Source organism: Pseudophryne corroboree, chromosome 1 (genome assembly GCF_028390025.1).
Source record: "Pseudophryne corroboree isolate aPseCor3 chromosome 1, aPseCor3.hap2, whole genome shotgun sequence".
NCBI lineage: Eukaryota > Metazoa > Chordata > Amphibia > Anura > Myobatrachidae > Pseudophryne > Pseudophryne corroboree.
This window is the reverse complement of record NC_086444.1, coordinates 25,130,996-25,145,429: the sequence shown is the minus strand read 5'-3', so window position 1 is coordinate 25,145,429 and position 14,434 is coordinate 25,130,996. Positions and strand designations below refer to the sequence as shown.

General features: G+C 48.4%; 1 protein-coding gene across 2 annotated transcripts in view; it reads right to left on the bottom strand.

Annotated features, from left to right (window-relative positions):
• Positions 1–518: 518 nt before the first annotated feature.
• The window catches only part of NOL6 (nucleolar protein 6), a 119,372-nt gene continuing 105,456 nt past the window's right edge, over positions 519–14,434 (bottom strand). For both annotated transcript variants that reach the window (XM_063957965.1, XM_063957955.1), the window contains 3 exons: positions 12,163–12,363; positions 8,129–8,230; positions 519–1,271 (listed from right to left, as the gene is read on the bottom strand). In XM_063957965.1, coding sequence (XP_063814035.1) covers positions 1,122–1,271; positions 8,129–8,230; positions 12,163–12,363 — 453 coding nt within the window. In that variant the 3' untranslated portion in view covers positions 519–1,121. The remainder of the gene's footprint in view (positions 1,272–8,128; positions 8,231–12,162; positions 12,364–14,434) is intronic.

Genomic DNA, 14,434 nt, shown 5'->3' with positions numbered 1-14,434 from the left:
CACAGCCTACAAACACGATACATAAGATACAAGAAAACCACAGAACCATCAGTACCACGTGTTTTCTTATCCTGGCCACGAACATGATGGCGGTGAAGCAATGTGTAGAAACAAAACAGAAGAGATTCATGAAAGACGCAGATGGGGAGGCTGGGAAGTCAAAGTTGCAGTGAGGTACAACGAGGTAAGCTTTCTGTCAGTTTTATTCTAGATTACCCAGCGCTATACAGAGAATACGTGAACAATCCTAGAGAAACTTACACACACACACCCAGGGCCCGGAACCTGGATCGCAACGCTGCAAGGCAGAGATAAGCGATGTACGGCTGCAGTGGTTGTAGAACTACAAGTCCAAGCATGCCTTGTGAACCTGCAGCTACGTTGGTCAAGTATTGTGACCATTCCAGTGCTCTGATTGGCTACAGGCTACTGTACTAATGCGCTTGTTACGTTTTTCTAAGATTTATTCACATGTATCTATAGAACAGAAGGAGATGAGTAATAAAACCAGACAGACCTGCGGAGAAGCTGGACGTTTATTGTATGCGGATGATCGGGAGTTCTATTTCTCCTCCGCACCCTCAGGTATTTTCTAGAACATTTTATACCTGTATCTCCGCTCCTCCTGCAGTAATCATTACAAAGCAGTATAAAAATTATTCTTTCCAGGAATTATTTGCTAGAACACCTTCCCAGTCCTGCAATAATGCAGCAGGATTGTTCCATAGCGTTGTGGGGTCTTTATTCCGCGGTCCTGCAATACCGGGAGTGGGATTGTTCCATAGCGTTGTGGGGTCTTTAGTCCGCGGTCCTGCAATAATGCAGTAGGATTGTTCCATAGCGTTGTGGGGTCTTTAGTCTGCGGTCCTGTATTACCAGGAGTGGGATTGTTCCATAGCGCTGTGGGGTCTTTAGTCTGCGGTCCTGTATTACCAGGAGTGGGATTGTTCCATAGCGCTGTGGGGTCTTTAGTCTGCGGTCCTGTATTACCGGGAGTAGGATTGTTCCATAGCGTTTGGGGTCTTTAGTCCGCGGTTCTACAATAGCACAGTAGAATTGCTCCATTGCACCGCGGGGTGATCTAGTCCTCCTTACTGGATTTCCAAGCCACAGTGTCCATATCAGATATTCCATCTCTCAGTTCGGGGCTCAATTTTACTGACCAAACCCCTCCCCAAAATCTCAAAGTCCTCCAACATGGCCTCTACATTGGGCACCAGTAACAAGTTGTTACTTTTACGGTCTATTATCCTTCCGCTGATGTTGGTCGTCTGTAGGGAAAATGGGGAAACGTTAGGCATGCACTAGAAATTATACCCCATTCATCACCGGAACAAATCGCAACCAGTGTCTAGCACAGAAAGCGGACAATGAGAAGCAGAGTTCCATGACGATCGGAGGAGGATAATGCGTCTAGGACAGGGTCGTTTCACCAGAGTTTTGTGCCGACGTTTTCGCACGCCAATAGCATCTTCATTTCTTGATTTAACGCAGTTTGGGAAATAATGACTTTACTAATAAAAATAAGATTTTACTCACCGGTAAATCTATTTCTCGTAGTCTGTAGTGGATGCTGGGGACTCCGTAAGGACCATGGGGAATAGACGGGCTCCGCAGGAGACTGGGCACTCTAAAGAAAGATTCAGTGCTATCTGGTGTGCACTGGCTCCTCCCTCTATGCCCCTCCTCCAGACCTCAGTTAAGGAAACTGTGCCCGGAAGAGCTGACATTACAAGGAAAGGATTTTGGAATCCAGGGTAAGACTCATACCAGCCACACCAATCACACCGTATAACTCGTGATAACTATACCCAGTTAACAGTATGAACAACAAACAAGCATCACTCAACTGATGCCACATAACATAACCCTTTAGTAAGCAATAATTATATACACGTATTGCAGAAAGTCCGCACTTGGGACGGGCGCCCAGCATCCACTACGGACTACGAGAAATAGATTTACCGGTGAGTAAAATCTTATTTTCTCTAACGTCCTAGTGGATGCTGGGGACTCCGTAAGGACCATGGGGATTATACCAAAGCTCCCAAACGGGCGGGAGAGTGCGGATGACTCTGCAGCACCGAATGGGCAAACTCAAGGTCCTCCTCAGCCAGGGTATCAAACTTGTAGAACTTTGCAAATGTGTTTGAACCCGACCAAGTAGCAGCTCGGCAAAGCTGTAATGCCGAGACCCCTCGGGCAGCCGCCCAAGAAGAGCCCACCTTTCTCGTGGAATGGGCTTTCACTGATTTTGGATGCGGCATCCCAGCCGCAGAATGAGCCTGCTGAATCGTGCCACAGATCCAGCGAGCAATAGTTTGCTTTGAAGCAGGAGCACCCAGCTTGTTGGATGCATACAGGATAAACAGCAAGTCAGTCTTCCTGACTCCAGCCGTTCTGGTCGCATAAATCTTCAAAGCCCGGACTACGTCAAGCAATTTGGAATCCTCCGAGTCACCAGTAGCCGCAGGCACCACAATAGGTTGGTTCAAATGAAAGGATGACACCACCTTTGGCAGAAATTGCGGACGAGTCCGCAATTCTGCCCTATCCATATGGAGAACCAGATAGGGGCTTTTACATGACAAAGCCGCCAATTCTGACACACGCCTAGCCGAAGCTAAGGCCAACAGCATGACCACTTTCCACGTGAGATACTTTAGCTCCACGGTCTTAAGTGGCTCACACCAGTGGGATTTCAGGAAACTCAACACCACGTTAAGATCCCAAGGTGCCACTGGTGGCACAAAAGGGGGCTGAATATGCAGCACTCCCTTAACAAACGTCTGAACCTCAGGCAGTGAAGCCAGTTCTTTTCGGAAGAAAATGGATAGGGCCGAAATCTGGACCTTTATGGACCCTAATTTCAGGCCCATAGTCACTCCTGACTGTAGGAAGTGCAGGAATCGACCCAGCTGGAATTCCTCAGTAGGGGCCTTCCTGGCCTCACACCAAGCAACATATTTTCGCCATATACGGTGATAATGCTTTGCTGTCACATCCTTCCTAGCCTTTATCAGCGTAGGAATAACTTCATCCGGAATGCCTTTTTCCGCTAGGATCCGGCGTTCAACTGCCATGCCGTCAAACGCAGCCGCGGTAAGTCTTGGAACAGACAGGGCCCTTGTTGTAACAGGTCCTGTCTGAGAGGCAGAGGCCACGGGTCCTCTGTGAGCATTTCTTGCAATTCCGGGTACCAAGTCCTTCTTGGCCAATCCGGAACAATGAGTATTATTCTCACTCCTCTTTTTCTTACAATTCTCAGCACCTTTGGTATGAGAGGAAGAAACACATAGACCGATAGACCGACTGGAACACCCACGGTGTTACTAGTGCGTCCACAGCTATCGCCTGAGGGTCCCTTGACCTGGCGCAATATCTTTTTGGCTTTTTGTTGAGACGGGACGCCATCATGTCCACCTGTGGCAGTTCCCATCGATTTGCAATCTGCGTGAAGACTTCTTGATGAAGTCCCCACTCTCCCGGGTGGAGGTCGTGCCTGCTGAGGAAGTCTGCTTCCCAGTTGTCCACTCCCGGAATGAACACTGCTGAGAGTGCTCTTACGTGATTCTCCGCCCAGCGAAGAATTCTGGTGGCTTCCGCCATCGCCACCCTGCTCCTTGTGCCGCCTTGGCGGTTTACATGAGCCACTGCGGTGATGTTGTCTGACTGAATCAGCACCGATTGGTCGCGAAGCAGGGTCTCCGCTTGACTTAGGGCGTTGTATATGGCCCTTAGTTCCAGGATATTGATGTGAAGGCAAGTCTCATGACTTGACCACAGACCTTGGAAATTTCTTCCCTGTGTGACTGCCCCCCACCCTCGGAGGCTTGCATCCGTGGTCACCAGGACCCAGTCCTGTATGCCAAACCTGCGGCCCTCGAGGAGGTGAGCACTTTGCAGCCACCACAGAAGAGACACCCTGGCCCTGGGGGACAGGGTGATCAGCCGATGCATCTGAAGATGCGATCCGGACCACTTGTCCAACAGATCCCACTGAAAGATCCTCGCATGGAACCTGCCGAAGGGAATGGCTTCGTATGACCATCTTTCCCAGGACACGCGTGCAGTGATGCACCGATACCTGTTTTGGTTTTAGGAGGCCTCTGACCAGAGTCACGAGCTCCTGAGCCTTCTCCTCCGGGAGAAACACCCTTTTCTGGTTTGTGTCCAGAATCATGCCCAGGAAGGGCAGACGCGTCGCAGGAATCAGCTGCGACTTTGGAATATTCAGAATCCAGCCGTGCTGTTGCAACACTTCCTGAGAGAGTGCTACGCTGATCAGTAACCGCTCCCTGGACCTCGCCTTTATGAGGAGATCGTCCAAGTATGGGATAATCGTAACCCCTTGCTTCCGAAGGAGCACCATCATTTCCGCCATCACCTTGGTAAATATTCTCGGTGCCGTGGACAGGCCAAACGGCAATGTCTGGAATTGGTAATGACAGTCCTGTACCATAAACCTGAGGCACTCCTGATGAGGTGGATAAATGGGGACATGCAAGTACGCATCCTTGATGTCCAGAGACACCATAAAATCTCCCTCTTCCAGGCTTGCAATGACCGCTCTGAGCGATTCCATTTTGAACTTGAATCTTTTCAGATAAATGTTCAGGGATTTTAAATTCAATATGGGTCCGACCGAACCGTCCGGTTTCGGTACCACAAACATTGTGGAATAGTATCCTCCTCCTTGTTGAAGGAGGGGAACCCTTACAACCACCTGCTGGAGATATAACTTGTGAATTGCCGCTAACACTACTTCCCTTTCTATGGGGGAAGCTGGCAGGGCCGATTTGAGGTAACGGTGAGGGGGCATCACTTCGAATTCCAGCTTGTATCCCTGAGACACAATCTGTATAGCCCAGGGATCCACCTGTGAGCGAACCCACTGGTGGCTGAAATTTCGGAGACGCGCCCCCACCGCTCCTGGCTCCTGTGAAGCCCCAGCGTCATGTGGTGGATTTAGTGGAAGCCGGGGAGGACTTCTGTTCCTGGGAACTAGCTGTGTTGTGCAGCTTCTTTCCTCTACCCCTGCCTCTGGCCAGAAAGGACGCACCTCTGACCTTCTTGCTTCTCTGTGATCGAAAGGACTGCATTTGGTAATACGGTGCTTTCTTAAGCTGTGAGGGAATATATGGCAAAAAGTTTGACTTCCCAGCCGTAGCTGTGGAAACTAGGTCCGAGAGACCGTCCCCAAACAATTCCTCACCCTTGTAAGGTAACCTCCATGTGCTTTTTGGAGACGGCATCACCTGTCCATTGCCGAGTCCACAAGACCCTTCTGGCAAAAATTGACATTGCATTTATTCTAGAGCCCAGTAGGCAAATGTCCCTCTGGGCATCCCTCATATATAGGACAGCGTCTTTTATATGCCCCAGGGTCAGTAAAATGGTATCCTTGTCTAAGATATCCATTTCCTCCGACAGATTATCTGTCCATGCTGCTACAGCACTACACATCCAGGCCGACGCAATAGCCGTCCTCAGTATAGTACCTGAGTGTGCATAAACAGATCCTTAAGGGCGGCCGTATCCTGTGACGGCAGGGCCACCTTTTTAGATAAGGGTGTCAGAGCTTTATCTACCCTAGGGGAGGATTCCCAGCGCATCTGTCCATTGGCGGGAAAGGGTACGCCATAAGTAACCTTTTGGAAATCAGCACTTTCTTATCGGGGGAATCCCACGCTTTTTCACATAATTCATTTAACTCATGTGAAGGGGGAAAAGTCACCTCTTGCTTTTTCTCCCCATACATATAAACCCTCTTGTCAGGGACAGGGTTTACCTCTGATATGTGTAAAATATCCTTCATTGCTATAATCATGTATCGGATGGCTTTAGTCATTTTAGGCTGCAACTTTGCCTCATCGTCATCGACACTGGAGTCAGAATCCGTGTCGACATCTGTGTCAACCAACTGGGATAGTGGGCGCTTTTGAGACCCTGACGGCCTCTGAGCTGCAGAATCAGACACGGGTCGAGACCCTGACTGATTATCCAACCTTTTATGCAAGGAGCTTACATTATCATTTAACACCTTCCACATATCCATCCAATCAGGTGTCGGCGCCGTCAGCGGCGACACCACAGTCACTTGCACTTGTTCTGCCTCCACGTAACCGTCCTCGTCAAACATGTCGACACAAACGTACCGACACACCGCACACACACAGGGAATTGCTCTAATTGAGGACAGGACCCCACAAGGCCTTTTGGGGAGACAGAGAGAGAGTATGCCAGCACACACCCCAGCGCTATATAACCCAGGGATTACACAGTAACTTAGTGTTTACCCAGTAGCTGCTGTTTATGATAATTTTGCGCCTAAATTTATGTGCCCCCCCTCTCTTTTTACCCTTTTTCTACCTTGATACTGCAGGGGAGAGCCTGGGGAGCTTCCTCTCAGTGGAGCTGTGAAGAGAAAATGGCGCTGGTTAGTGCTGAGGAAGGCGGCCCCGCCCCCTCAGCGGCGGGCTTCAGTCCCGGGTCTGTGTAATAAAATGGCGGGGGCTCGTACATATATACAGTGCCCAGCTGTATATATGTGTCTTTTTGCCAAGAGGTATCCTAATTGCTGCCCAGGGCGCCCCCCCCCCCCTGCGCCCTGCACCCTACAGTGACCGGAGTGTGTGGGTAGTGTGGGCGCAATGGCGCACAGCTGCAGTGCTGTGCGCTACCTCATGTGAAGACAGGAGTCTTCTGCCGCCGATTTCGATGTCTTCTTGCTTCTGCCGGCTTCTGAATTCTGGCTCTGCGAGGGAGACGGCGGCGCGGCTCCGGGAACGGACGACAAGGTCAGGTCCTGTGTTCGATCCCTCTGGAGCTTATGGTGTCCAGTAGCCTAAGAAGCGCAACCTAGCCGCAGTTAGTAGGTTTGCTTCTCTCCCCTCAGTCCCACGTAGCAGAGAGTCTGTTGCCAGCAGAAGCTCTCTGAAAATAAAAAACCTAACTAAAATACTTTATTAGCAAGCTCAGGAGAGCTCACTAAAAGCACCCAGCTCTGGCCGGGCACAGATTCTAACTGAGGTCTGGAGGAGGGGCATAGAGGGAGGAGCCAGTGCACACCAGGTAGTACTTAATCTTTCTTTAGAGTGCCCAGTCTCCTGCGGAGCCTGTCTATTCCCCATGGTCCTTACGGAGTCCCCAGCATCCACTAGGACGTTAGAGAAATTATGGGACGCATTTATGAGAACCTGCATCAGCCATGTCCCCCATAAAAATTCTAGATTAGGGCAAGTTTGTATCATCTTGTCTGTGTGTGTGAGATGCTCACACACTGCCATATTTCTGCGAGAGACACACTTTCTACCACTGACTTAGATCAATAGGTGTACTGTCATTATCATGTCTAAAATACGCAACAATAATGCCAGATACCAATTACTATCCGTTAATAAGTCACGTCCATTAAATTATAAGCAGAGGATCGTATCCATGGTCACAGCTGGATTTTAGTATAACTGTCAATAACGTGGCGCTGTTCCAGCCAATCAAAAGTCAGCATTTCCACATTACAGGGAACACAGGATTAGAATGCAAAACCGTAACCAAAGTTTGGGGTAAATGGTAATTTTGCCCTTAAAAAGGGCAGCCACGGCCCCTGATATAACCCATCCGGTCAGCATCCCATCTGCTACTCTCATGACGATATCACCTCCAGACCTTTTTACATTCGGGGCACTTGCGTGACCACTGAACAAACACAAACCAGAACAATCTGATGAGACCGGACTATTTTTCTACCTATTGCTGCAGCTGAAGATCTGCTATTCAGCCCATACAGATTTACCATTCAGCCTGCCTAATGATACATGACATTTACCATCACTTCGTCTGTAACAGCCACGCATGAAATGAGCCATATATCCCGCCCCACCCTGCTGTGTAAAATGCTTAGACTGGGGATGAGCGGCATCCGCCGCTCTTTGTGTATAAGATCCACGGCTCGCAGAATGCAAAGGGGCCCACAACGCTTGTAAGGAATAATTGTTGCAGGAACAAGCCGTGGAATTCTGTATGATACCCCAACATGCCCTAATGATTCTGCTATATAACATTTCTTACAATACCCTGGATTTATCCTCTGCCAGATGTACCGTGCATTAGCGCAGATCGTACTCACTTTAAAGGGCTGTGGCGTAAAGCTGGTTGGATTCCAAATAACTCCGATCACTTCTCCTCCGAACGTATCGTACAGAAACAGCGCAAACTCCCCATAGGATTCCTGGAACAAGAGACATTTACACGCGGATAAGATGGCGACGTCCAGTCTGATAGCGGAGGGGACACTGCGCACTCAGGGCGGTGCTACAAGCAGCGACGACTGGATACAGAGCACCTGCCAGGCGGCATTTACCATTTACAGTGCAGTCCATTGTAATGACACAAACCAGGAGACGCGCAACAATTCCCAGCCTGTATATTGTTAGATTTATAGCACATCTGCAGTTTTACTTCACATTACATGTACAGGTGCGTCCTTCCTCATCTAGTCTCTGTGCGTGATGAGTCACAACATACAGAACGCACGGGAGCCGCCAGCTCCCATGTGACTCAAACAGCGCCAGGCGTCTTATTCCTCCGAATAAGAATACAAATTATATGTAGTGTTCCTTCTAGGAAGGAAAGAGGGCAGGGCGCCGGACTCCAGGGGCGTGTCCATGTAAATTAGGTGGCGTGGTCATGGAAACTCCATTTTAGTGGGCGGTGCGGCCCACAGACGTTGCTGTAGGGGGCGTCTGTGGCCGGCGACATCACTGTTGGTGGCGTGCTCAGCACCGACGGAGGTGCTGGGCTTCCCCCAGCTCTCTCCCATAGCGTGAATGGATGCTGTGCGCATGCGAACGGCATCTTTACACGCTGGGAAGCAGGAAGTGGGCGGCTGTTCTAGCAGGTGCCGCAAAAGGGGCAGGGCGGATTTTGCCTTTAAAAAAATCAGGCAGGGCGTGGCGCCCTGCTAAAACAGTCTAGAGTGAACACTAATATGTGGTATGTGTATAGTCTGTGTGCGACTGCAGCTTTATCTGCATACGAAATGTTATGTTAGTGTATTCCAGAACACTGTAATGTAGCATTTCATATGCAGATACAGCTGCATAGTATGCAGATTGGCACCTCTTATTCGCCCAGCGATGCCAATAATACGCATTTTTGGGAGAAAAAAAAATGCACGAAGACACTCGCTGTTAGTAAATGGACTCACAACTAGGCATGACCAGAAGGGCTGTTTAAAGTGGCTGCAGCAACAATGAGGGAGAACACATCTGTAATTTAAGTGTTAACTTGTTTTTGTTACTGGGATGGAGGATGCACAGATACAGTGCATCCGGAAAGTATTCACAGCGCTTCACTTTTTCCACATTTTGTTATGTTACAGCCTTATTCCAAAATAGAAAAAAAAAAATTCCATCAAAATTCTACACACAATACCCCATAATGACAACGTGAAAAAAAAAAAAAATATATATATATATATATTTTTTTTTTTTCAAATGTATTAAAAATAAGCAACTAAGAAATCACATGTACATAAAGTATTCACGGCCTTTGCCATGAAGCTCATTGAGCTCAGGTGCATCCTATTTCCACTGATCATCCTTGAGATGTTCCTACAGCTTAATTGGAGTCCACCTGTGGTAAATTCAGTTGGTTGAACATGATTTGGAAAGGCACACACCGGTCTATATAAGGTCCCACACTTGACAGTGCATGTCTCAGCACAAACCAAGCATGAAGTCAAAGGAACGGTCTGTAGACCTCTGAGACAGGATTGTCTCGAGGCACAAATCTGGGGAAGGGTACAGAGAAGTATGTGCTGCTTTGAAGGTCCCAAATGAGCACAGTGGCCTCCATCATCCGTAAATGGAAGAAGTTCGGAACCACCAGGACTCTTCCTAGAGCTGGCCGGCCGTCTAAACTGAGCGATCGGGGGAGAAGGGCCCTAGTCAGGGAGGTGACCAGGTCAGAGCTACAGCATTCCTCTGCAGAGAGAGGAGAGCCTTCCAGAAGCACAACCATCTCTGCAGCAATCCACCAATCAGGCCTGTATGGTAGACTGGCCAGACGGAAGCCACTCCTTAGTAAAAAGCACATTGCAGCCCGCCTAGAGTTTGCCAAAATGCACCTGAAGGACTCTCAGACCATAAGAGACAAAATTCTCTGGTCTGATGAGACAAAGATTGAACTCTTTAGCGTGAATGCCATGTTTGGAAGAAACCAGGCACCGCTCATCACCAGGACAATACCATCCCTACAGTGAAGCATGGTGGTGGGAGCATCATGCTGTGAGGATGTTTTTCAGCGGCAGAAACTGGGATACTAGTCAGGATAGAGGGAAAGATGAATGCAGCAATGTACAGAGACATCCTGGATGAAAACCTGCTCCAGAGCGCTCCTGACCTCAGATTGGGGCAACGGTTCATCTTTCAGCAGGACAACAACCCTAAGCACACAGCCAAGATATCAAAGCAGTTTTCAGGACAACTCTGAATGTCCTTGAGTGGCCCAGCCAGGGCCCAGACTTGAATGCGACTGAACATCACTGGAGAGATCTGAAAATGGCTGTGCACCGACGCTTCCCATCCAACCTGATGGAGCTTGAGAGGTGCTGCAAAGAGGAATGGGCGAAACTGCACAAAGATAGGCGTGCCAAGCTTGTGGCATCATATTCAAAAAGACTTGAGGTTGTAATTGCTGCCAAAAAATGCATCAACAAAGTATTGAGCAAAGGCTGTGAATGTACATGTGATTTCTTCTTTTAATTTTTTAAATAAATTTGCAAAAATCTAAAAAAAATGTTTTTCACGTTGTCATTATGGGGTATTGTGTTTAGAATTTTGAGGGAAAAAATCAATTTAATCCATTTTGGAATAAGGCTGTAACATAACAAAATGCGAAAAAAGTGAAGCGCTGTGAATATTTTCCGGATGCACTGTATTACAACATAGGTGAAACGTGTGTGTATGAATACTATTATAGCGTCAGTAATTCGCAAAACTTGACCAACACTCGTCCGGCTACATTTTTCACTTAGCAGGTCATTTAGATATGTATCAGCAGAATCAGGTGGTGGAAATTACAAGTCTGCAAAACACAATATTACCCAGCTTCCAGGTGTAGAAACACGGGTGGCGAAACGTACGTCAGTTGGATCACTTGGCTGGATCTACATGTACATACGTGTGTGGCTAAATCTGAAAGCTCAGGCCGTACAGGTGGATCAGACAGAACTCCATCAGTGCGGCTGGACAATGACTGCACCAGACCAACCGCATTTACCAACCATCCTGACATCCAGTGGACAGAAAGCATCCACCAGGGTGGGCTCTATCTCTGGGCCAATGTACGCCGTAATTCTTGGCAGATAAAGTCTACATTGGGCCTAACGAGGCATCAGAACTGCGGTGGTAAATCACTGAACATATTATTATATCTCATTAGTTATTTATATTGTACACATATAGGGGACCATTCAGTTGTTTATGGAGTGACGGGAGATTGGGGGGCACTATTCAATTGTTTTTTTTAAAGCACTGATCGCGCCCATAAGTGTCGTGTTTAGCCATGTAAACAGTTAAACCCGACCAAAGTGCTGGGCGCAACGCGAAATAGTCTCCTTTTGTTCATTTCTGCTTGCCAGCATGGAGGGCTAGAACCAGAAATTCCGGCGTCGGCCGCTGTTCGCGCCCGAACAGAGCAACAGAATTGCTCCGTCATTGCTGTCCCGGCAATGACAGCCCCCAGCGCAAACACTTTAATTCCCCCATAGTCCGAAGCGCATTGCCGATCGCTTTTACAGACCGTGTCCCAGTGGAGCTTGCAATCTATATTCCCTATCATTCACACACATATTGGGCTTAATTTCTGTCAGAATCCAGTTAACCTACCAGTATGTTTTTGGATTGCAGTAGGAAACCAGAGCCTCTGGAGGAAATCTAAACGTCACAAGAACATACAAACTCCACACAGATAATGCCTAGCCATTTTAACCACTGTGCCTCCGTACGTACATGCACATCACCTGTATTTACTATCAGATCACTTGAGAGCCCATTACGGTATAAGCTCCATTCCATTCGGATGCTGAAGAGTAATGAGCCTCAGAGAGAGCTCAATATGGGAAGGTTTTCAGGGTGTACAGGCGGAATGGAGACTCACCCTGAGTTCATTCAGGTACAGCTGGACTGGATCATAATTCACCACAGGGAAGCGCAACGCCTTGACCGCTGCTTCCTCCCTCAAGACCCCGCGGAGAAACGACTTCGCTGCTTGGTCCACAGCCTCTCTGTGGCGGGGAATGTGCTTTGGGTTTAAGTGGATCAGAACATCGTAAAGGTCCAGCGGAGGCCGGAAAACCACCTGTGCAGGAGACAAAGAGCAGGCATTACATTGTGAGCGAATGACCCAACGCATTTTACCAATTTCATAATTGGATCTGTCCTCAAGTTTTCTGCCTTTTTACCCAGCTTGGCGTCTGAAGATGGGGCTAGTCTTAATTTGAAAAGTATGGCTGGAGATGAGAGATATGCGGAATATTACTCTCTAGGAGACACTTGACATATAAGGGTTACCTGCAATAATAACTGCCTGACTTCGGGGGGCGCTCAGTGTACAAGACACGGCTAGCATTACTGTGTAATCTGTGCCTCCATGAATAGGGATATTGGGGGTGGGAGGCGGTCTGTGGCATGCTGTGGGCATGACCACAGTACAGTCAGTGTGGTCCCTTCCACTAGTGGGCCTGCTGGGGTATCCTCCCCCCTACTAAAACAGCAATTTATGGCCACATGCACTGGAGGTATCCGGCTACGGGTAATACCCCCCCCAACCTCCCACAAATGTTCACGGAGTGTAAGGACTGTCGTGACGACATCAAGCTACTTGGTAAGTGTGCAATCTATGGTTTGCACAATACACAGCTTGCAATGGGGGTAACTCTGTAAAACAGGGGTAGCCTACATGCGGCACTCCAGCTGGGATGTATAGTTCCACAGCAGCTGGAGGGCCGCTTTGTGCACAACCCCTGCTGTACAATGCATGAGAGTCCACAGAATGTGTGCAAAGTCAGGAACAATACCTTCGGCCGGAGTATAGGGGCAGTAATGAGAATGGTGCATATGAGTTCCAGAGGACAGTATCTCAGACATGGCACTGGGGAATCTTGCTAAAAACAATGGAAACAAAGGGCCTAATTCAGAGTTGATCGCAGCAGCAAATTTGTTAGCAGTGCAAAACCATGTGCACTGCAGGTGGGGCAGATGTAACATGTGCAGAGAGAGTTAGATTAGTGTGGGGTGTGTTCAAACTGAAATCTAAATTGCAGTGTAAAAATAAAGCAGCCAGTATTTACCCTGCACAGAAACAAAATAACCCACCCAAATCTAACTGTCTCTGCACGTTACCTCTGCCCCACCTGCAGTGCACATGGTTTTGCCCAACTGCTAACAAATGTGCTGCTGCGATCAGGTCTGAATTACCCCCAAACTCAACTATTTTGTTTGAGCCTGCACGAGAGAAAATGTGCCGTAACTCATAGCGACCAGCTCTTTGCTAGATCAGGCTCTAAGCTACAACGTAAAACGGACAGGTGGCGTGATTGTTTTTCATAAATGTCCCCGTCCCCTGCTCCGGTTTTCCAGCAGGTACAGGTGGTGCATAAATCCGTCACTATTATTTAATGGGAGAAAAATCTCCGACTGCTGCAATGTCTCACAGTATCAGAGTCTCCCGCTGGTAAATCAGATGAGGAATACAAGACACACAAGGAAACAAATGCAGATCTGTCCTCCATCTAAACAAAGGAATAAGCCCCCGGCTGTCAGTCATGTGCAGCAAACACAGCCCTCCCTCTCTTCCGTACACAAAAGGAGTGCAAACACGGCTGTCTCGCACCCCCCGGCCTGGGGAGAGACACCCATTGCACCAAGTGTTTCACAACAGAGAGCGAGCTCAGACTTGACAGCACTTTGATCTCCGTTCCAGGTAACACAGTCTGATCCGCTTTGTGTACTATGAGATGAGGCAGCGTATATAACATCAGCTATAGGCCTCTATCAGTAACATACAACAGCGCTCAGCCAAGACCATATTATCCATTACATGGCATCCATTCCTTATATCTGTGCGATGGCCGTCACCATTCCCGTATGCGGGTAGAATTGGAATCTGGGAGGAGACGTCAAGTATATCTGAGACCTAGACAGATTGTGTATTCATCAATTCACCAGTGACATCACAGAAGCACACGATGACGCAATGACATCAGTGAATTATTTGTCTGCACCCTCAGTACAATGCCACGGCAGTGTGCGGGCGGATAAGTGGCTGTGCGTCATCACCGGACCAGTACCAGGTCCAGCTTTAAGAACACAATTTTCCTCGGCACCTGACAAAGCTGTGCGTTCTTTTCTTATGGGATCAGTACTGCGTC